This window comes from Symphalangus syndactylus, chromosome 7, assembly GCF_028878055.3.
Source record: "Symphalangus syndactylus isolate Jambi chromosome 7, NHGRI_mSymSyn1-v2.1_pri, whole genome shotgun sequence".
NCBI classification, from domain to species: domain Eukaryota; kingdom Metazoa; phylum Chordata; class Mammalia; order Primates; family Hylobatidae; genus Symphalangus; species Symphalangus syndactylus.
This window is the reverse complement of record NC_072429.2, coordinates 6,121,078-6,144,247: the sequence shown is the minus strand read 5'-3', so window position 1 is coordinate 6,144,247 and position 23,170 is coordinate 6,121,078. Positions and strand designations below refer to the sequence as shown.

General features: G+C 47.7%; 1 protein-coding gene and 1 long non-coding RNA gene across 2 annotated transcripts; both read left to right on the top strand.

Moving 5' to 3' along the window:
• Positions 1-396: 396 nt before the first annotated feature.
• LOC134737186 (protein FAM153A-like) lies at positions 397-8,365 on the top strand. The gene is made up of 5 exons (XM_063643098.1): positions 397-605; positions 701-831; positions 7,664-7,701; positions 8,059-8,183; positions 8,272-8,365. The coding sequence occupies exons 1-5, from the start codon at positions 397-399 to the stop codon at positions 8,363-8,365; spliced, it is 597 nt and encodes a 198-aa protein (XP_063499168.1).
• Positions 8,366-9,863: 1,498 nt separating this feature from the next.
• Positions 9,864-20,013, top strand: LOC129485662 (uncharacterized). Its single transcript, XR_008658759.2, has 6 exons — positions 9,864-10,379; positions 10,864-11,009; positions 18,009-18,133; positions 18,276-18,445; positions 19,268-19,346; positions 19,603-20,013. It is a non-coding gene; the product is annotated as an uncharacterized lncRNA (long non-coding RNA).
• Positions 20,014-23,170: the final 3,157 nt, after the last annotated feature.

The window sequence follows — 23,170 nt, the reverse complement described above, 5'->3', positions numbered from 1 at the left end:
CAGGAGGCTGAGGCAGGAGAATCGCCTGAACCCGGGAGGCTGAGGTTTCGGTGAGCTGAGATCACACCATTATACTCCAGCGTGGGCAAGAAGAGCATAACTCCATCTTAAGGAAAAAAAAATGTTCTAGAAGGGATGGAGAACACAGCAACAGGACATGTGGATCCTGGGGAGAAAATGATCTCAAGGGGATCTTGAAGGGAGGGCAAATTAGCTCAGGTCAGATTACGGTGGAGGAGCCCTGGATGCTGCAGGGAAACACTGTGTGGTGTGCCCTGTTTGAGATGGGTTATTTCATGTTGAAGAGGTTGCCTTAGCTAGAGGACCAAGGCTCTGTCTTCTGTGGCCTGCCTGATGCCTGCCTTCACCATTTGCCTTCCCTCACCACCATGGAGGATGGACCGGCAGAGGCTGAGTCTGTGCTGCGAACACACCTTTCCACACACGCCAGCCCCGTGTCCACAGCTCCAAGACCGCCTGAGGGATTCACTCAGTGGAGCTCATGTGCTTATGGTGACTCTGTTTCCCAGGTGGCCAGATGACCTGGAGGAGGATATGCCAGGGCAGACGTCCTCTGAGGAAGCCACAGAGGTTCACATGGTAAAGTCCTTTTTTCCTCTGAAATGGAAATTTTATTTTTCTCAGTTTCTTTCTGTTTCAATTGAATTAAGATGTATACATCTTACCGTGTACATTATAGGTTCTTACAGAATTTCTTGGTGGGCAAATGTCAGAGTTCATTATCAACTAAAAAATGGTTTCAGATGACATCACATTTGCAAACTATGTCAGCAGGCATTTTCCTCAAGAGAAATGGCTTCTTCTTGAGAAGTATGTGGAATTGTCAAACAAAAACAATTGAAAATGTTGCAGGAAAATCTTGTTCCCCTCCACGAATGTCTTCTGGATATCAGGGCCATTGTCTCAACCACTGTTACCATCTGGCTTTTTAATGTCAACAAGTGAAGAAAGGACCTGTGCACACAGGAGACAGCGTGGTCTGACCCTCATAGTGTTTTCTTTTTCTCTAGATGCAGGTGGACCCAGCCACACTGGCAAAGAATAGGCATGCTGGGGTCATCTGTTTGTTGAGGCTTGAAATCTTAGTGTTGCAAAGGTGGTGCTGTTTCACCTGCTTTTGCTCAAGAGCCTCTCTTGTTTGAGCTTCCTGCCAGAAATGAGATTTGGGAAGTTTGGTTTAAAAAATACTAAGTCCGGCCATGCACAGTGGGTGATGCCTGTAATCCCAGCACTTTGAGAGGCTGAGACAGGTGGATCACCTGAGGTCGGGAGTTTGAGACCAGCCTGATTACCATTGAGAAATCCCGTCTCTACTAAAAATACAAAATTACTTGGGCGTGGAGGCGCATGCATGTAATCCCAGCTACTCAGGAGGCTGAGGCAAGAGAATCACTTGTGCCCACGAGGTGGAGTTTGCAGTGAGCCAAGATTGTGCCATTGCACTCCCGCCTGGGCAACAAAAGTGCACCCCTGTCTCAAAAAAACAAAAAACAAAACAAAAAACCAGCAAAAAACTAAGAGTCCAGTAAACAACTCTAACCATGCCATTGTCATCCCTGGAAGCAGCAGTGTTATGTAAGGTGTGGTGGTACATCAGGGTTGGGAGGGACAGAGGAGAGAGTCTGTATGGAATGATTATGGATGTCTTTGGGAGTGTGTGTGCATTTCCCCAGAAAACACACTCCCATGTTGAAAGCACAACACAAGGACCAGTGTTCAAGGAAAATTCCATCACCACTGCACGGTTTGCATAGATCAACCCATTCATCCTCCACCACAGCTGTACCCAAAGATACGTTTGCTACCCCAGTCCTCAGATGGACATGGTGCAGAGATGAATTTCCCAAGCTCTTGGTCTTTTAAATGGAAGAGGCACATGTGACCTCGGGAATGAGTGGAAGGTTAATGTCATGGGCTAGTACAAGGAATTTGTCACAAAGCCCTAGTATAATTTCTTGCTAGGCCAGGTTGTTCCAGCACTTCTGTGTGCATGTGGAAGAATGAAAAGGTATTCAGATCCCAAACACTTGTCATTATTGGATGGTGTCAATGGTCAGCTAACCCAGATTTGTTTGAGTAGGTACATTGCACGGTGGCCTTTAGCGTGATCATTAATGTAAAACACACAGAGTCCTCTGGCTTTTGGTCTACAGTGGTGAAGTCATTCCTCAGCTCCTTTTTCAAAAGCAGACAATAATCAGTGGCATATTCTATTGTATTTAATGAAATAATTAGTGCAAATCTTAGAAATTGAGTAGAACCCAATCCCAAGACATAGCATCCAATAAAATCTCCAGTATCAACATGGGTGTTAGCCTGGCCCCCATTTTCCACGCTGGAATCTCCTGCACAGCTGGGCTGGAGAGGGTCAGTGCCCGCCCCCCGCCCCCCTCGCTGCTCCCCATGACAGGCTGTCCCCGTGCTGGAGTCAGTGTGAGCATGAGCAGCAGGGAACCCCACGGTGCACACACATTGTGTTGAAAAGGAAGAGTGGAAGGGCCAAATCTCACATGCTAAGTAGGGGTCATCTTTAAATGGTAGGATAATGGAGTTGAAATCTTGGTTTAATTCCCTTATAACAAAAAGTTAATCTTTTGGCTAGAATTAAATCTCTTTCAAGAAAGGTTGCTTCTTATTTAGTAGAAAATCTTGCAGAAGGGATGATATACAGAGCAGCAGCACATGTGCGTTCTGCGGAGGAAATGACTTTGGCAGGGCTGAATAAGAGGGCAAGTTAGCTCAGGTCAGATTGGGAAGGAGGAGGCCTAAGAGGCTGCCAGGGACACACAGCCTGCACTGCGTGGTGTGCGCTGTTTGAGATCGGCTATGTCATGTTTACGAGGTGGCCTGGAGCTAGAAAGCCAAAGGCCTGGATTCCCTTTCTTCCCTGCGTCTCTCCTGTTCTGCTGTCCTCCTCCCACACCCACCTCAAGCAGTGTTACCGAATTGTTGCGAGCACCACCACCAAGCTGCTGACGGTCACCCTGTATCCTCCTAGTTATGCCGGGGCATCTACTGCAGGACTGGTCCAGTGACAGCGGAGAGGAGGAGGACCCGGAGGATGTAAAGGTCAGGCTGCCTGGATTTGTCTGAGAAAAACAGTTGCTTTCTTAGCTTTATTTTATTTGGATAAAAGTGAGATATGAGAATCTGACAATATATATCTTAGATGAGTTATACAGTGTCCTTGGGGGGTATTTTAAGTGAGAGTCTGTTCCCCCCTGAGGGTTTATTTAAGACAGTCGGAGAAAATGGCAGCATCAACCAGACATTGTGGGGCAGTGAGCTTTGCCTCACCAATTTTGTTCTCTCTTTGGGACAAAGTCACTTACTTACCAACCAACATGGACTTGAGAGGAAACATCCTCTGAGAAAAATTTGTCTTTAGTGTGAATCGATTTGCTCTATTCTTCTTTTGGGTTCCTTTGAACACTGGTTTCCATCTTGTTTTCTAATGTCACTAAGTGAAGAAAAGTCCTGTGCACACAGGACACAGCATGGTCTAATGCTCATAGCAGTTTATTTTCTGTCATTACAGAAATCCTCAGGAGTTAAACAAAAGGATATGTATTGGGGAACCCGTCTCATACTGATGAGTATCCAGATGATGAGGAGTGTGCCACTGTCTCGCTGGCCTTCCTGTAGACAGGCAGCCTGAGTGGAGCTTCCTCTCATGGCTGAGGACCTAGGCTGTGATGGGAGAAATGGTTGTTCCAGATAGGGCATGATGGTCACATTCTGCAGTCCCTGGGAGCAGCTGCATGCTCTGAGGATGGGGTGAGGTTGTGCGCATCGAGTTACTGCGTGTCTTTTTGAATTCACATAGTGTGACCCCGAGTGTCCAAAATACGTAATGTCAGGGTCATGTAGAGGCTCAGCGTCTATCCCTCAGCCTAGTTCTGGTTTCTGTGTTCTCTGCTCAGGAAACACAGCAACATGAAAAGATAACCAAAGGGTTTGCCCTAGGGTGTGAGTGGCAGGGTGAGCACTTGCCTTCCTAGGAGGAGAGAGGATGGCTCGTGCATTATGAGGTGGGGAAAGACAAACGTCTCGGTACAGCAGAGGCTCCAGGATGTCCCCATTGAACCCACTGTTGACAAAGGTTTCTGTTTGCTCCTGAAGGCGTTTGCAAAAAACAAGTCACGGTGGTTGGCTTAAGGTCGTATTTAAATAAAATTACTAAAATTCTGGATTTAATTTCTTTTGCAAGCAGGCATTTGCTGGAAGTACATTGTATATGAATAGAAGTTGATTGCTGTGTAGGTGGCAATACTTACCCCACATTTTAAAACAGTGAGGTTAGTGTGATTTTAAAATGTTCTTCGTTAACCTCAGAAACTATCTCCTCATAGCCCAATTCCCCTAGTCTTTTCTGATCTCTAGAATACAGGTTTTTTTGTGGTATTTGGGGCCTTCTGCTGTGTGTGATCAAAGGCACAAATCAGCATGACCAACATTGAGGCTCTCAGAATTCACAGATAGTTGTCCACTGGGGTTTATTAGAGAGCGAGCAGGCTACAGCCTTGCCCTGGGCCTGCAAAGGAACATGATTTGTAGGAGCAGAAGGCAGGCGTGAGGGCAGCAGAGCCACGGGGGGAAGCCAAGGTGCAGCATCAGCAGAGTGAGTTCTACGTCATCACCTGGGCGTGGCCAGGATGTTCATACTCCAGCTGAGGGAGAATGGGTCGAGCTCCCACTTCATAGCTGGGCACTGTCTGCCTGTCTTCCTAGGAGCCTGCAGAGATAAGCTACTTTGTTGTTTCTTGTCTTCTCTGTTTCCTGTATGTTGATGGCAGTGGCATCACCAGAAGTTAATGAGAAGCAGAGAACAGGAGTGAGTTCCCAAAATACCCAATTTGGCCCAGAGACGACATGATCAGCAGGGATGGACTTCAGGTTCAAGCCAGATACAAAGTATTTCCCAGGCCTGGTCTCTCTGGCTGGGACAGAGATCAGCTCTTACTTTTCACCTGCTTCTGGGAGTCACCTGACAGCTGGTCCTTGTGTAGTTGCTGTTGGCCAAGTGTGATTTGGCCCAGAATCCTGTGTGACTGGAGGGAGTGTCAGCTTTCAGGCAGGAGAGCTGCCCCACACTAGTGGCAGGGGAGGTGAGAAGGGACCCTGTTTGAGTGCAAGGTGAGCTCAGCAAAGCGAGAGGGGCTGCTCCAGAGTCCAGGTGGTCCTTGCAACTCTCCTGTGTGACCTATAAGACATCACTTTGCCTTTTTCTCTGAGATAGTCTTGGAATTATTAGTCCCAAACTCTGTTTTGTTTTACTTGCGTGGATGAATCCTGGCCATGGCTGGTCACTGGGAGGGCAAGGACTATGTCCTCCTCGTTCCTTCTCATCCCAGAGGTCAGCCCTGGGCAGCCCATCTTGGGCCTCAGTGATGGTGCAATGCTTCCAACCCCTTTGCTGAGATCTAGCGCCAGTGTGAAAAGGCTTCCTGCTCATCTCCTTCAATCTGTTGTTTCTCATGATAATCTGGAAACCTGAGTGGGTTCTGATCCGAGGTCACAGAAGAAGAGGGTGGGCTCCTGAAGAAACCTGAGTGGGTTCTGATCCAAGGTCCCAGGAGAATAGGGTGGGCTCCTGAAGTCAATGAAGTGTCCCCCTCATTTCTACCCTGGCTACTTGGTTCAGCTTTTCTCCTTGCAGAAGATGCTCTTTTTCTGTTTACGAGTCCACCTTTGCTGGACCAGCCTTTTTTATTTTTGTTATGGCGTCCCTGCACTTCACAGGGGGCCTGGAGCTTGTTCCTGTGCCCCTGAAGCACCCATCCATGAATGATCAGATCAGAGCAGCAAACCACTCTGCCAGGAAACACCCGGGGGAGAGTCACATCTTCCTCATCTTTGGGTTTAGACCTGTGCATTCCAGTGTGGTCCTCAGTGGCATATGTGCCCATTCATGTTTAAATAAATGAAAAAATTCGTAACCTCCTCACAAGAGCCATGCTAGAAGTTCCCAGCTGCCAAACGTCTACTCTTAAGAGCATCCTCATTCTCCCGGAATCACCTGGGAAGCAGCTGCTGTGAGTCTGGCCCAGGTTCTGTTCACTGCACTCACGTAACTCAGTGCATGTGCATTAAGGCTGGAATCCCAGGTTCTCAGATTGGAGGTAAGAGATGCTATGAGCCAGTGTCAGTGAACAGTTGAAAGGGATTATTTCAGGTCCTCTGTCTCACCTGAAGGCTTGCAACTGTGAGCAGTGCCTTCATAAAGGCCCCTGAGTTCCCAGAGCCCGGGGAGAATCACAGTGGACAGAGCAGCAGTGCTGATGTTTGTGTCTCTGTATGTGGGCTCATGGGCACCACCTCTGGATCCATCCAGGAGGAAATAGACTGGTCAGGTAGGGACCAACGCTCCAGGGTTGACCAGTGAGAGAGGGTTCCTGGGAATTGGGTTGCACTTGTTTTGGAGCCTAGGATGGGATCTATGAAGTCACCAAATATAAAAGGAAATAGGTGTAGAAGTCTGACTTGGTTTTTTTTTTTTGTATCTTAATGAGAAAGTCTTACGTAAGAGTTTTGTTCTAGGCCGGGTGAGGTGGCTCACGCTTGTAATCCCAGCACTTTGGGAGGCCGAGGCGGGCGGATCACGAGGTCAGGAGATCGAGACCACGGTGAAACCCCGTCTCTACTAAAAATACAAAAAATTAGCCGGGCGTGGTGGCGGGCGCCTGTAGTCCCAGCTACTCGGAGAGGCTGAGGCAGGAGAATGGCGGGAACCCGGGAGGCGGAGCTTGCAGTGAGCCGAGATCGCGCCACTGCACTCCAGCCTGGGCGACAGAGTGAGACTCCGTCTCAAAAAAAAAAAAAAAAGTTTTGTTCTCATGGGCTTTGTGCGAGTTGTGTTTGTCACCATCATTTCTTGCTCTGGAGTTTAAAGATTACATTTTGCAAAGACCTGCCTTTGCCACAGCATGCACCAGAACCCTGGGTTTTGATGAGGTGGCATTTTTTTTGTGAATAGAGATCACAAGATGAGTATGCAGGTGTAAAGTTGAGTGTGGGGTGGGACACAGCCCCTCACAGGCACTACATGGTCCTGAAGACAGTCCTTCCTACATGTAAGGACCCCACTCTCTTTCTCTACACTCTTGGGACCTGCAACAGCACCTTCCTGTCCTGTCCTCACTGTCTGCTCCTGCTCTAAGGGTGTTTCCTGGGTGGGATGACATAGGGAATCCTTCTCTGGGATTCCTACGTGTGCCCCAGCATCCTGGAGTCCTGAGGGCAGAACACATGATTGAGCACAGTTTTGGCCTCCACTCCTCACGCAATCCCATCCAATCCCAAATCCTTGGGTTTTGAGTGAAACCTAAATTGGCTTTCATTGGAGAGGCCCGAGTCCAGCTGTTGCTCAAGGCCGTCTGTGGTTGGCAGGAATCCTAGGGGATATGTGTGGGGGGCTGCTGTGTTGCTGTAGGCTGTGGCTCTCGCCCACCCTCATAGCACAGAGGAAAGGATACAGGCTGTGGAGAAGCCTCCAGAAATGAGCACATGAGAGCCTCGGGTTGGCTCCACAGCCTGGGACAGTGGGTTCTGAGTGGTTCTCTCGACAGTAACTCTCCCCTTTCCTTCTTATGGCCACCCCAACACTGCTGCTCCTCTGGACACTCTGATGCTTGCTTCACAGAATTGGAAGACTCCACCGTTACAGGCAGCCACCAGCAGGTAATTGATCTCCTCTTATATGCTGTCTTTTATCCTCTTTCTGACTCATGAGCTCCTCTTTTAGCTCTAGTCCTTTTCCTCTTTCCCTCTCTTGTGACTGTTCTCCTGAGGGACCTGGTCTCATCCCACAGTGGAGGTCCTCAGGTCTTCAGTGTTGATAAAATCCCTCTCCAGCCCTCCTGCCCACTGCCTTGGCATTGCCCTGCTTACTGGCCCCCAGGTTGCAGCTTTGAATCTTGCTGAACAACCCTTCAGGGTCTGGGGAGGGGGCTGGGCTGGGGTCAGAAGAGCTGGACCCCACCCTGCTGGAGCGACCCCCAGTGACATCTGGGTCTGCTCTGGGCACCCCCTTCACAGATAGGACTTTTCCTGCACTGGCGTCTCTGGACATGCACAATTGTTCTCTTCCTCACAGATGTCAGCAAGTCCTTCCTCTGCACCTGCAGAAGCAGCAACAGAAAAGACCAAAGTGGAAGAGAAGCGTGAGTGTGCGGCAGGCAGAATGATGAGGGAAGCAGACTCGTGCCCATGCTCTTTATGGCTACGCTCACTTTCTTATTGTCCCATCAGGAAAACCAGAAAGTCCAAGAAGAAAACCAGGAAGCCCAGGAAGAATACCTGGTGGAATGTCCTGAACTGTTGGGACATTTTAAATATATTTTAGAGACCTCTGAAGGTAAGTGAAGGATGCCCTGAGAACGTGCTCCAGGAAACAGACACCCTCTCCATAGCAGCCCCTGAGCCTGCTGGGCTGAGCCCTCCACAGGCTGCCTAGTGAGGGAAACACTGAGGTACTAGTCGTGCCCCCATGTGCAGGATTCCAAGGGCTGTGCTCTGTGTTATTTGTCTGCAGTGACACTTCAGCTCACCAGCATCTCATTTGGGGGGACCTAGCTCTGTCCTCCCAGCCCCTTGAGGCCAACATCCTGAGGAGACACTAGGGTTGACATGAATACCCCTGGTTCAGACCTCCTGGGAAAGGTGTGAGAGGGATGGAGGCACCCCCAGGCTCCTTGTCACACAAGCAAGCAGCCCACCAGGCCTAGTATTGCCAGCGGGCACTCGGTCCTGGCATCAAGCAGAGGGCATGGCAGGATCCAAGAAGCACTGAAATGTGCCCAGTCCCAGGGGTCCTTCAGCCTCTGGGGGGGTCTGGGGGCCTCATGGCCCCATTTTTCAAGGTGAGGTTGGAGGTTTCTGTATGTAGAGGGCACTGGCTTGGGCATCAGTGGTTCTGTATCTGCCAAATGCCAACAAACCCCTGAAGACATCTCAGGGCCATGCTCACTTGGGAGGGGTTGAGGGCATGATTCAGGGAGCCTCTGTTTTTTAAATCTATTTTCCAGTCTTGAAATAAGGTACACATATAAATGTGTGTTTGTGTGTATCTATACACTGTTTTTCCCTCTTTCAAATGTATGTCTTCTGTAACCCTTTTATTACAGAATATACTAAAGTGAGAAATTTATGTCTTACCACAGCATAATTTAAAAAATTACAAAGCAAAGAAAGGTCCAGTGGGGATGCTAGAACGACCAGGTCTTATTAGGCAATAACAATGACGTGCTCCAGGAAGCTATGCATACTGAACGTGCAGCTCTTCTGTCTGGATGACACAGAGGATCTGGGTGGCAAGGCAGGGTCACCACCTCCACCCTGTGTCATGAGCCCTCCTGCTCCTCTTAGGGCCCAGGGGCATGAGACTCTGCCTGTTGATCCTGGAATCCTCAAAATTCCGTTTCTCTGTGTCTGTTTTACTCTCTGGGGAACCAGCCCCCTGAAGGTGCTTGTGTGAGTGCCCAGGTTCAGTTCTTCCTCCATGACACCCACAGACACTCTCTGTGGACAGATAACCCCTCAGCAGAGAGCAGCACACAGGGCTCAGTGCCTTGGCATCTGAGTAGACGTGACCGTGGGGAGCTCAGGGGCCCAAGGTCACCTTCCAGGGCCCAAGGAGCTTTCTGAGACCTGCGTGATCGTCCCGGGGAGCCCTCCTCCCTCCACCTCTGTGCCTCCCCAGTGACCCTTGCACCTCTCTGTGTTGCAGGTTCCTCACCCACCAGAACGGGCCCTGATGTGGGGACGCCGACGTGGCTCAGACTTCATGTGGATCAGGACCGTTTCGGGAACTGTGTTACTCCAAAAACTTTCATAATCTTTGCTTAATTTGTTTTTAAATATTTTCTTGGCTGGGCACGGTGGCTCATGCCTGTAACTCAGCACTTTGGGAGGCCGAGGTGGGTGGATCTCCTGAGGTCAGGAGTTCGAGGCCAGCCTGGCCAACAAGGTGAAACCCCGTCTCTACTAAAAACACAAAAATTAGCTGGGCGTGGTGGCTGGCGCTTGTAATTCCAGCTACTTGAGAGGCTGAGGCGAGAGAATCGCTTGAACCTGGGAGGCGGAGGTTACAGTGAGCCGAGATCATGCCACTGCACTCCAGGCTGGAGACAAAAAAAAAAAAATTTTCCTGACTTTCACCTCTGTTTTTCAGAGGGCACAAATTGTTCTTGTATTGTTTCTATTTTACATTTTTTTCCTGAAGTTATTTTCCAATTGTTTTCATTCTTTCTGAAGTTATGTTCGCTCAGTTTTGAGTTTTTGTAATTTTGATAGATTTCTTTCGTGCTTTCATTTTCTTAATGACTTTTACCTCATTTTTAAAACAAATCCATAATATGGTAAGTTACATCAAGATGAAGTATTTTTGTTTTGTAGTGGTTTATATTCTGGATGTATTTTACGTATGTAAGTGTAAATGGCCTGGTGCAGTGGCTACTGCCTGTAATCTCAGCAGTTTGGAAGACCAAGGCAGGAGGAGCGAGCGCTTGAGCCCAGGAGTTTAAGATCAGCCTGGGCAATATAGTGAGACCTCATCCCTACAAAAATTTTTTCTTAATTAGCTGGGCATGGTGGCATCTGTCTGTAATCCCAGCTACTTGGGAGGCTGAGGCAGGAGGATTGCTTGAGCCCAGGAGGTTGAGGCTGCAGTAAGCCATGACTGCATCACTGCACTCCAGCCTGGGTGACAGTGAGACCCTGTCTTTTAAAAAAAAAAGTTTATTAATATTAATATCAGTTAGAAATCTAGTTGTTCGTTGCAGAACTAAACCAGCTTATAGCAGAAATAAGCACTTGGAGGGACATGTTACATTTTCACTGCAGGCCTTGAATCCTTAGCCACCAGCTGTGTGCCCTTCAGGGTTCTGTGGTTCCTGGTTCCAGAGAGATCACGTGCTCCAGTGTAACGAGTGAAGAGTTCTTTAAGTGATGGCTGCTGGGCCCAGCTTTGCTGTTGTCTTTGCTGTCTGGTAAGCTTTGTGTTGCTGAAGTTCAGTCGTGTGCACTAACCATAGTGTACCTTCTCCAAGCATGTGCAAGCAATTTGAGAGGAGCCTTTTAAGGATGTTTCCTTGGGTGGGTCAGGTGAGGGAGATAACATGGGGGCCAGAAGGAAAGTTATTAATTCATGGGAAACTACCAGCCCTTCATCACCTAACTTGTGATTTACAGACACTGAGCACATTGCAGGTTGGGAAGGTGCTTGGTCCTTTTTGTAGCCTTATGCTGTGCTCTTCAGAGCCGTGAGTGTGCTGCTTTTTCTCCCATTTTGTTTTTTATAGATTGTTGTCCTTGATGCTGGAAAACATTTTGAAGACAAGACTCTAAACAGTGACCTATGCCACACTAGTTTATTAGAAAATGAGAAACTTACATTACTGACAAGCTTGGAAGATTCTTCTGTCCTGCAGTGACCTGTGTGTCCCTGGTCTTTACCTTGCCAGTCGGCTTGATTCTGTTTTTTGTGCGGCAGTAGTTGTGATGCTAACTTTTGGGGTTTCTTTGTTCTCCTCTTTTCTTCCTACCTGCCAGCATTCAAATGGCCAATGCTATTAAGTGATGGAATTCAAGAAGGTATTTCTGTATATTAATCCTGATATGGTTTCACTCATCCCTGAGTTTAACATTTAGGGTACAAAGTAGTCACCGAGAGGTGCCACTCAGTATACAGCACTGTGTTTAGACATTGAGGGAGCCATGAAATATTTAGCCTCTGCTCTCTGAGACCTCAGCCAGGTGCAAAGAAGAGATGCAGAACCGCATTTCAGATTGTGTTATGTACACCCAGCAGCACCAGAATGTGCCTGGGAATCATGGGGGTCAGAAGTTTACCTCTGAGGCAAGTATGGCTGAAGCTTTATGAAAAGAGATGGGGCCTGTGCCAGGCCTTAGATTGTGGCATAAGGAGGACGTGTCAGGAAGCAGAAACAGTATCAGCAAAGGTGCTGCTGTGAGGCATGTGGGCAGTGTTTGGGGAACAGCCAGGGGCTTTCTTTGTCAGGTTTACAGCATCTGTGGGAGGCTGCATTGGTCAAGCCCAGAGAAGTAGGCTGGGACTACGTACATTAAAAGTATGCATGGCGCCGGGCGCGGTGGCTCACGCTTGTAATCCCAGCACTTTGGGAGGCCGAGGCGGGCGGATCACGAGGTCAGGAGATCGAGACCACGGTGAAACCCCGTCTCTACTAAAAATACAAAAAGTTAGCCGGGCGTGGTGGCGGGCGCCTGTAGTCCCAGCTACTCGGAGAGGCTGAGGCAGGAGAATGGCGTGAACCCGGGAGGCGGAGCTTGCAGTGAGCCGAGATTGTGCCACTGCACTCCAGCCTGGGCGACAGAGCGAGACTCCGTCTCAAAAAAAAAAAAAAAAAAAAAAAAAAAAAAAAAAAAAAAAAAAGTATGCATGGCTTTGAAGGCCCGCTGAGTGGTATAAATAGAAACTATAAATAGTATCACTTTTATTGAGGACAGTTTTTGCTGCCAAAGGAGTTTCTAAACTTTTTTGGATTGTGTAATTTGTGGGTAAAGAATTATTGACCTAAATGTATCCGATCTTTTGAGTGTTTTAGTATGCTAGATTATTGGAAGTGAAATGGCTAAGTCAAAGGCGATGAGTGTTTTTGAGACTCTTAATGTTAATTGCAAAATTAACCTCTAAAAAGGCAGTGCCAGCGTAGACCATGAATGGGAGCTCTTGTTGTGTCTTGTCCTTGCTGAGCTGGGTGTTACAACACTGAAACCTGCAGTGTGCTTGCTCATGTGCACACACACCCCCCACCCCACTCACTGGGAGTGGTGGCATGCGACTACCTGGGAGGCTGAGGCCGGAAGATCATTTTTGTTTGTTCGTTTGTTTTGACATGAGCTTTGGTGGACACATTTCAACCCTAACAGATCTAAGATTCTTAGTTGAAAGGATTTCCCCACTCAGTACTTTGAATTAATCAACCCTACTGCCTTCTGGCCTCCAAGGTTTCTGGTAAGAAGTCTACTGATAGCTGGGCATGGTGGCTTACACCTGTAATCCCAGCACTTTGGGAGGCTGAGGTGGGCAGATCACCTGAGGTCAGGAGTTCGAGTCCAGCCTGACCAACATGGTGAAACCCCCATCTCTACTAAAATACAAAAATTAGCAGGGCGTAGTGGCAGGTGCCTGTAATCTCAGCTACTTGGGAGGCTGAGGCGGGAGAATCACTTGAAACCAGGAGGCAGAAGTTGCAGTGAGCCGAGATGGGGTCATTGCACTCCAGCCTGGCAACAGAGCAAGACTGTCTCAAAACACACACACACACAAAACTACTGATAATCTGACGGAGGATCCTTTGTATGTGAGAAGTAGCTTCTCCCTTGTTTCATTCAAGATTCTTTGTCTTTTGATACCTTGATTATAATGTGTCTTGGGTGAGATACTTTGAATTTATCCTATTTTGAGTTTGTTGAGCTTCTTGGTTTTTGTGAAAGTAAGTTTTTATAGAGGCAGGGTCTCATGGCCGGGCGCAGGGGCTCACGCCTGTAATCCCAGTACTTTGGGAGGCCGAGGTGGGTGGATCACCTGACGTCAGGAGGTCGAGACCAGCCTGACCAACATGGAGAAACCCTATCTCTACTAAAAATACAGAATTAGCTGAGCACGGTGGCACATGCTTGTGATCCCAGCTACTCGGGAGGCTGAGGTGAGAGAATTGTTTGAACCCAGGAGGCGGAGGTTGCAGTGAGCTGAGATTGTGCCATTGCAACAAGAGTGAAACTCTGTCTCAAAAAAAAAGAAAAAAGGGTCTCACTCGGTCACCCAGGCTGAAAGGGCTCAAGCAATCCTTTTGCGTGAACCTCTTGAGTAGCTGAGATTGTACGTGCACACCACCTTACCAGCTTTTAATTTTAACTACGATTTTCTCATAGAGACGGGGTCTCGGTATGTTTCCCAGGCTGATCTTGAATTCCTGGCCTGTAACAACCCTTCCACCATGGCCTCCCAAAGCACTGAGTGTATAGGTGGTAGCCACCATGCCAAGCCTTGGATGTTTATAATGTCTTAATGTTTTCAATCAAGTTTGGGAAGTTTCTTAGGTTTTCATTATTTCTTCAAATATTCTTTTACTCCCTCTGTTCTGTGATTATTACAAACTGTTGTTTGTCCACTTGATGGTGTCCCACAGGGCCCTTAAGCTCAGCTGATATTCTTGCAACCATTTTCTTTCTGTTTCTGATACAGGATTATTTCAATTGTTTTGTCTTCACATTTGCTAATTCTTTCCTCTGCTTGGTCAAATCTGTTTTTAATCCCTTCTAGTAAAATTTTTTTTGAGACAGAGCCTCACTCTGCTGCCCAGGCTGGAGTGCAGTGGCACGATCTCACTGCAACCACTGCCTCCCGGGTTCAAGCAATTCTCCTGCCTCAGCCTCCCGAGTAGCTGGGACTACAGGTGTCCGCCACCATGCCTGGCTAATTTTCGTATTTTTAGTAGACGTGAGATTTCAATTCACCGTGTTGCCCAGGCTAGTCTTGATCTCCTGACCTCTTGATCCGCCTGCCTTGGCCTCTTAAAGTGGTGGGATTACAGGCGTGAGCCGCTGTGCCTGGCCCTTCTAGTAATTTTTTTTATTTCAGGTATTTTAATTTTTAGTTGCAGAATTTCTGATTCGTTTTTATAATTATCTCTTTATTGAGGTTCTTATTTTGCTCACAGGTCATTTTCCTGTAGTGTCCATGTCTTTCTTTAGCTCTTTGGGCATTTTTAAGAGTTGGGGTTGGCCGGGCGCGGTGGCTCACGCTTGTAATCCCAGCACTTTGGGAGGCCGAGGCGGGCGGATCACGAGGTCAGGAGATCGAGACCACGGTGAAACCCCGTCTCTACTAAAAATACAAAAAAATTAGCCGGGCGTAGTGGTGGGCGCCTGTAGTCCCAGCTACTCGGAGAGGCTGAGGCAGGAGAATGGCGTGAACCCGGGAGGCAGAGCTTGCAGCGAGCCGAGAGGGCGCCACTACACTCCAGCCTGGGCGACAGAGCGAGACTCCGTCTCAAAAAAAAAAAAAAAAAAAAAAAAAAAAAAAGAGTTGGGGTTAAGTTTTTGTCTAATAATTATGTCTGATATCTGAGTATCCTCATGTATATTTTATATTCACTTAGTTCCTTTTAATGGGCCATACTTTCCAGTTTCTTTGTGTGCCTTGTGGTTTGTTATTGTTATAAACTGGGTGTTTCAAACTTAAAAATGTGGTAACTCAGGAAGTCAGATTGTTCTTTTACCCCAGGGTTTCCTTTTTTTTTTTTTTTGGAGACGAGACAGAGTCTTGTTCTCTCGCCCAAGCTGGAGTGCAGCAGCACAATCTCGGCAGGAATTCAAGATTTATTCTGTGGAGCCAAAGGAATTGTTGATAAATTTCTGTGGAGGAAATTAGGGTTATTGGAGGGAGTGTTTATTAAAACTATTTCACTAAGAGTCTGATTTTGACATATAGATGTAAGAAGTCACAGTTAATTTTTTTTTGAACTAAACTTTGAAAGTGAAATGTTATCTTGTTCAGTGTAGTGAATTTTTAAAAAGTAAAAATAAATACTTAGGTGGATCTTCCCTTCTGGCTTGTTCAGGACTTTTGAGAGTATGGCAGAAGTTGAAGAGTAACCGACTAATTTATTAAACAGATGAACAAGACTCTGAATCATGGGAAGATGATCTATTATTCAGAATTTTTATGTTGGTATAAGTTACAAAGTTTTATTTGCAATCACATTACTGGATCAAGGGAAGACATTCTTTTTTTTTTTGAGATAGAGTCTCACTCTGTCACCCAGGCTGGAGTGCAGTGGTGCGATCTCAGCTCACTGCGAGCTCCGCCTCCCTGGTTCAGGTGATTCTTCTGTCTCAGCCTCCCGAGTAGCTGGGACTACAGGCATATGCCATGACACCCGGCTAATTTTTGTATTTTTAGTAGAGACGGGGTTTCACCATGTTGGCCAGGCTGGTCTCAAACTCCTGACCTCGTGATCTGCCCGCCTCAGCCTCCCAAAGTGCTGGGATTACAGGCGTGAGCCACTGCGCCCGGCCATGGGAAGACATTCTTTTTTTTTTTATTTTATTTTTTATTTTTTTTTTTATTATACTTCGGGGTTTTAGGGTACATGTGCACAATGTGCAGGTTTGTTACATATGTATCCATGTGCCATGTTGATTTCCTGCACCCATTAACTCATCATTTAGCATTAGGTGTATCTCCTAATGCTGTCCCTCCCCCCTCCCCCCACCCCACAACAGTCCCCAGAGTGTGATGTTCCCCTTCCTGTGTCCATGAGTTCTCATTGTTCAATTCCCACCTATGAGTGAGAACATGCGGTGTTTGGTTTTTTGTCCTTGCGATAGTTTACTGAGAATGATGTTTTCCAGTTTCATCCATGTCCCTACAAAGGACACGAACTCATCATTTTTTATGGCTGCATAGTATTCCATGGTGTATATGTGCCACATTTTCTTAATCCAGTCTATCGTTGTTGGACATTTGGGTTGGTTCCAACTCTTTGCTATTGTGAATAGTGCCGCAATAAACATACGTGTGCATGTGTCTTTATAGCAGCATGATTTGTAGTCCTTTGGGTAGACTAATGAAAAGCTGAGTGTGTTTCCCGAGTTGAAATTGTGGGTGTGTCTTGTGACCGTTTGCAAGAAAGACAAGTGGAAGTTTCCTCTGGTTTAGCAAAGCTGCTTGAACACAAACCTTCCTGAAACTTTCATGCAGGTCGGTGGGAGCATCCCTAATCTTACAGGTTTTCAAGGATGTGTTTATTCTGTAAAATAAAGTGCTGCTGTACTGTAAGTTTTAGGAGGCAGCAGTTTTTATCTTTTGCTTATTAATATGTCACTGATGGTCAAACAGTATGTAACAGAGTAGGTGTTCAGTAATAATTAGTGGAAACACAAAGTGTCATTTCTGTGTTGTTTTGATTTGGATTTATTAGTAGGGGCAACTTATTTGACTATTAGTTCTGATGATTAAAAGGTAGCGAGCATTAAGGAAATAAAAGGTTCTGTGTGGACTTTGAAGGTCGTCTCTATCAATTTGAGGTTGAATGGGGAAGAATAGTTTTGTTGACGTCCTTTAGCTGTGTTATGAGTACAATTTTGTTTTTTACTCAGGCAAGATAAAATGTGTGTGTGTGTTACATACAGTCAGCCCTCTTTATCTGTGGGTCCTGCATCATCACTTTCTGCCAGCCTCAAATCAAAATATTCCAGAAAGAAAAGGATGGTTGCATCTGTACTGAACATGTACAAGCTTTTTTCCTTGTTGTTACTCTTTATGCAATAAAGTATTACAACCACTTATGTAGCATTTCCATTGTATTAGGTATTGTGAGTAACCTAGAGATGATTTGAAGGATATTGGAGGGTGTGTCCAGGCTGCAGGCAAGTACTGTGGCATTTTTTATGTCAGGGACACCTACAGATTTTTGTGTCCAGCCATGGTTCCTGTATAGTTTAACATTTCCACACGCTGAGGGTGTGATGGGTCTGAGTTGGGTTGGTCCCTCATGTTTGAGGAAGTGTGTCCATCATGATTGTACACCCTTGTTGTAAACTTTGGATTTGTCTATTTTGATATTTAAAACTTTCAGATTAAATCTAAAAATGCCAATATATTAATATTTTAAAAGGGAATTCAGAAGTCATTATTACAATAATAGAATTCATTATCAGAACTTTCTAATAGTAGAAAGGAAGTCAATTTTATAAAATTGTCTGTTTATCTTAAAATAGTCTTTTCCAATTAGCAGCAACTTAATTCAGACTACCTCAAAAGAATTTAACATTTATTTTTGTAGAAAAAAAGCAATTTTAAAGTAGCCTGGGAAAACTTAGGTAAGTTTTCCTTAATCCTGACTCCTAATTTGTGGCTAGAAGTGGCAATGATATGAACATAAGTTGTGCTATTTATTAATATATTGCTTTTCATAAATCAATCCCTTTTTTGTAATTAGGTAAAAAGAGAAAAGAAAGACATTCTTGATTTTGGTGACTAGAGTTGTAGATGCTGGAAAGGTTTGCCACTAAAATTGATGAACCAGATGCACGTCACCAGCCAATCACGCTGATTCTTAATGCCGTAAGTATGAACATACAGTAAAAAACTGTTGATAGAATACATCGGTCTTATGAAATGAGATGTTTTGGTTAAGGATTTTTTTAAACGAATTTCAAATTACACAACTGGCTTTACTAAATCTGAGTCTTGTATTTCTGAACAGGGCACCGTGGCCTGGCACTGTCACGTTTTCCAAGGAACCTGCTGAAGCTCCTGCAGAAGCTGCTCCTCGGGCCAATGCAGCCCCTTAGCTGGCAGTCCCTTCTGTAGTCACCACAGGATGCCTGCCATTCGTGAAGAGGAAGGAGAGGACGGGCTTTGAATGAAAAACAGGTAAGTTTCCAAACTGCTTTTCTTTCTAATATTAAGATTTCAATCTTGGCCGGGCGTGGTGGCGCATGCCTGTAATCCCAGCTACTCGAGAGGCTGAGGCAGGAGAATCACTTGAACCCAAGAGACAGAGGTTGGAGGTTGCAGTGAGTGGAGATCACACCATTGCACTCCAGCCTGGGCAACAAGAGTGAAACTCCTTCTCAAAAAAAAAAAAAAAAAAAAAAAAAAAGGTCCTCTGAGTTGCACATGGCTTGTCCACTGCCTGGTTACAGACTGTGTGCTCAGTTTGCTCTTAGGACCTTTACAGAAGAAGTGTCCAGCCTGCATCAGTGTGAATGCTTGTTCTTGGAATGCTTGCCCACAGCTCCCCTGGGTTGGCTTCTTTTGGGAAGCTCTCGAGTAGCTGGGATTACAGGCATGCACCACCACGTCCGGCTAATTTTGTGTATTTTTGGTAGAGACAGAATTTCTCCATGTTGGTCAGGCTGGTCTTGAACTCCCAACCTCCAGTGATCTGCCTGCCTCAGCCTCCCAAAGTGTTGGGATTACAGGCGTGAGCCACCGCACCCGGCCTGTTCCACATTTTTTACTTCAAAAACACCTACTATATGTATCTTTGTTTTCTGTTTTGTTGCCTTTTTTTTTCCAAGAATTTTTTTTTTAACTTTCCTTTTTGATTTCTTCACTGGCCATCACCATTATTTATATACCATGTACTTGGAGAGTTTCCAACATTTCTCTTGTTATTGACTTTTAGTTTTATGCCCTTTTGGTCTGAGAAGATACTTGATATGATTTTCATTTTTTGAATGCTTTTTTCAGATTTGTTCTGTGGCCTAAAATGTGGTCTATCCTGGAGAATGGTTTGTGAGCTGATGAGAAGAACCATGTTCTGCAGTTGGTGGGTGAAATGTTCTGTAATTACCTGTGAGGTCCCTTTGACTTATATTGGAGTCAGTCTGGTGTGTCTGTTGCTGAAAGTAGGTGTTGAAGTCCCCAGCTGCTATTGTCTGTCCGTCTGTTGCTGGATAACTTACTTTAATAACTGGGGCTCCTGTGTCAGGTGTGTTTACATTGGCAACTATTCTACCTTCTTGCTGAATTGATCCCTTTATCATTTTATAATGACCTTTATTTTCTATTTTTGTGCTTTTTAGACTTAAAGCCTATTTTGTGTGACAAGCATAGCAGTGGTGACACCTTTCATTTATCATCTTCACTGAATCTCACTTCCTCCCATTTACCAAAATGTCTACTTTTGAGCCACGGCACCTCTTTGAATCTTCAGATCCACCATATGGTGATGAAGCCTTCCTTGTTATCTGTACTCTGAAGGAATCCGAAACAGGCATTTTTACAAGTCTAGGAAGGAAACAAATCTGTATGTCAGAAGAATGAACATAGAAAATAATGTGTCCTGGTTAACAAAAGTTCTCGTTGTAAAGTGTTACGCACAAGATTATGAAGTTTTATGTGCCATAAATGAAGTTGTCTTGATCCAAAACTACATTTTGTCTAAAACTACTTTTAAAAATTACATGTGACTCTAATAAAGTTATTTGTAAGAGTTTGGTGACTTCTCATTTCTGAGACTTCTTTAATTTCAAATTAAATTCCAGCATATTTTGTTTTTGTGTTTGACTTTCACATCATAAATTAGTTTATAAATATTTTGAGTGGATCTAATGGATTGTGTGGTTGTATAAATGTTGAGTCTGAAGGCCTCAGGCAGGCAGGAGCTGGGCGAGGGTAGGATCATGCTGCAGGCAGGACCAGGATGCAGTGTGGATGGGCTCCTAGGAGTGGGGTGCTGGTGGGGCAAGGGTAGGAGCAGGGTACGGGTAGGATCATGGTGTGGGTAATAGTGGGGCAAGGCATGGGTAGGAGCAGAGCATAGGTAGAAGCAGGGTGCTGGCAAGGCGGGGCATGGGTAGGAGCGGAGTGCAAGTAAGATTGAGGTTCTAGCGAGGTGAGCGTGGGTAGGATGGGGTGCTGCAGGACAGGTAGCAGTTGGGTGTTGGCAGGGTGGGGCGTGGGTAGGATGTGCTGCCGGGCAGGGCAGCAGGTAGGAGAAGGGTCCACATAGGTGCTCGGTGCTGCAGGGCCGAACTCGGGTAGGAGCAGGGTGACAGTTGGGCCAGGCCCAGGAAGGGGCAGAGTGCAGGTAGGAGCAGGGTGCTGACAAGGCAGGGTGCGGTTAGGACTGGGGAACGGGTAGGTAGAGGGTGATGGCAGGGCAGGGCATTGGTAGAGGCAGGGTGCTGGTGGCACAGGGCACAGGTAGAAGCAGGGTGCAGGTAGAGCAGGATGCTGACAGGGCAGGGTGCTGGGAGGGAAGAAGCGTAGGTAGGTACAGGGTACGTGTAGGATCGTGGTGCTGGAGGGGCATGGGACAGGGTGCGGTAGGGGAAGGGTGATTGTGGGGCAGGGCCGCTGCTAGGAGCACCGTGCTGGAAGGGCAGGGTGCAGTGAGGGGCAGAGCACAGGTAGGTGGAGGGTGGTGGCAGGGCGGGTCGTTGGTAGGAGCAGGGTGCCGGTAGTGTGTCTGGAATTGGTGGGTTCTTGGTCTCCCTGACTTCAGGAAGTGAAGCTGCAGACCCTCGCGGTGAGTGTTACAGCTCTTAAAAGCAGCCTGTCTGAAGTTGTAGCAGCGCGTCTGGAGTTGTTCTTTCATTCTGGTGGGTTTGGCGTCTGTCTGGCCTCAGAAAGGAAGCTACAGACCTTCCCAATGAGTGTTACAGCTCATAAAGGTGGCAGGGGCGCAAAAAGCGAGCAGCAGCAAGGAACAAACAAAGATCCCACATGTCGGAAGAAAACACAAGCGGGTTGCCGCTGTTGGCTGGGGTGGCCTGCTTTTATTCCCTTATCTGGCCCCACCCTCATCCTGCTGATTGGTCCATTTTACAGAGAGCTGATTGGTCCATTTTACAGAGAGCTGATTGGTCTGTTTTGACAGAGCACTGATTGGTGAGTTTACAAACCTTTAGCTAGACAGAAAAGTTCTCCAGGTCCCCACCTGACCCAGAAGCTCAGCCAGCTTCACCTCTCAATGGCACTCACCCCGGGACTTTGTGGCATCTAGCCCGGGCACTCTGGCAGCCCAGAGGGAGTTCCTCCCCCGATCAAGCCCCGCAGGGGCCAAGTGAGGGGCGCGGGGCCCGCGGAGTCCGCGCCCACCCGGAACCCGAGCCTGCCTGTGAGTGCCATGCGCAGCCCCGGCTCCCACCCGCGCCTCTCCCTCCACAGGGAGCGGAGGGAGCTGGCTCGGCCTCGGCCAGCCCCAGAGAGGGGCCCCATAGCGCAGCTGCGGGTTGAAGGGCTCCTGGAGCACAGCGGGAGCGGACGCTGAGGCCAAGGAGCTGCCAAGAGCGAGTGAGGACTGCTAGCACGTTGTCATCTCTCTGTAGGAGTAAGGTGCAGGACGCGGGTAGGTTCCGAACCTGATGCTGGAAAGGCCAGCAGAAGCCTGGGTCCCAGCACCTTTGCAGGCGCAGCCGCTCGTTTCACCTGGTGCGCCAGCTTGCAGTTCCTGCATTTGCCCCTTTTGGCTGCACAGAGAGGGCAAGGAAGCCGCGCATGAATGCAAGGTAGGAATGGCTGGGGGTGCGACCAAGAGGACTTGGAGAACTGCCCACCTCCCCAGGTTCCCCTGGCAGAGCGCACCACCCCCCACCCTCGCGATTTTTCAGAGGCCCAGGCCCTGTGGAACTGGGTCTCTGTGGAAGGGGTCGGGGCAGGGCAGAGGCAGGAGGAGGGAAAGACCTGGGTAGGGAAGGGGGCCAAGAGAGCCTCTCTCAACATCCAGGTTAGTAGATAGGCTGGGGGTCCTGCAGGGCTATCCAGGAAGAAACGTAACCATGTCTGGGAAAACAGGAATTGGGGAGGGGCGAGGAAGAGGAGTTGGTTACCAGACAGCAGCTGGTGCCTTAGGCAATCATAGGGGCTGAGGGGCTGGTTTCTCATTGTCAGGCCCTGGGCCGGCAAGTTTCCGGGAACTTAGATAAAACAAATGTAACTTTAAGACTAGCAGGATCAGTTTCTCTGTTTATTCAAAGAAGCTGTATACATCGGGTCTATGGGAGAATTGGGCACCTTTCAGCCTCATGGGGGGAGCTGTAAGGGTGGGTGCCCTTCCCCCCTCTACACAGGGGCACTCTTAGGATGTGGGACTGGCAGCAGAGGAGAGTGGGCAGCAGAGGAGAGCGGGCAGCAGAGAGGAACTGGAGCCCCAAAGAATCTAATTTCCCCCAAAGAAATGATGGCCATGAACATATGCACCTCAGGAGGAAAAGCCAGGGGGCCTGCACTGGGGGGTTGTGGGCTGAGGTTGGATGTGGGTTCTGGGCCTCTGTGGGGAAAGTCCTCTGTTCTCTCCCCATCCCCCAGCTGCCTCTTGAGGTCTGGCCTGCATCTAGGCACAGAGGGATGGAGGAAGGGAAGCCCATGGGGCCTTGGGGTAGGAGGGGGAAGGAACTGGAGCCTGGGGCGACCCGGGGCCAGCTGCTCCTGTCCCTGCTGTGTCTTGGTGGGGCTCAGGGCTGAATCTGCAATCTGCACATCACTCTGTAGATTTGAAGTCAAAGTGAAGTCACCCTCGCAGGCAGGAGAGGGAGCTGCCAAGACGGGCTGGCTCAGACTCGGCCAAACGCTATGTCCAGAGCTGGCCAGCTGAGGGGGAGGTGGTGGTGGGGGGAGTCAGGGAGCGGGGGCAGCCAGCCCAAGAGA

What these genes read in the sequence shown, in the direction of transcription:
- LOC134737186 (XM_063643098.1), top strand. Translation starts at nt 397, where the DNA reads ATGGACCGGCAGAGGCTGAGTCTGTGCTGCGAACACACCTTTCCACAC. An exon ending in AAATGGCTTCTTCTTGAGAA is followed by an intron (nt 832 to 7,663) that starts GTATGTGGAATT and finishes CTTGCTTCACAG; the next exon opens with AATTGGAAGACTCCACCGTT. An exon ending in TTACAGGCAGCCACCAGCAG is followed by an intron (nt 7,702 to 8,058) that starts GTAATTGATCTC and finishes CCCCCTTCACAG; the next exon opens with ATAGGACTTTTCCTGCACTG.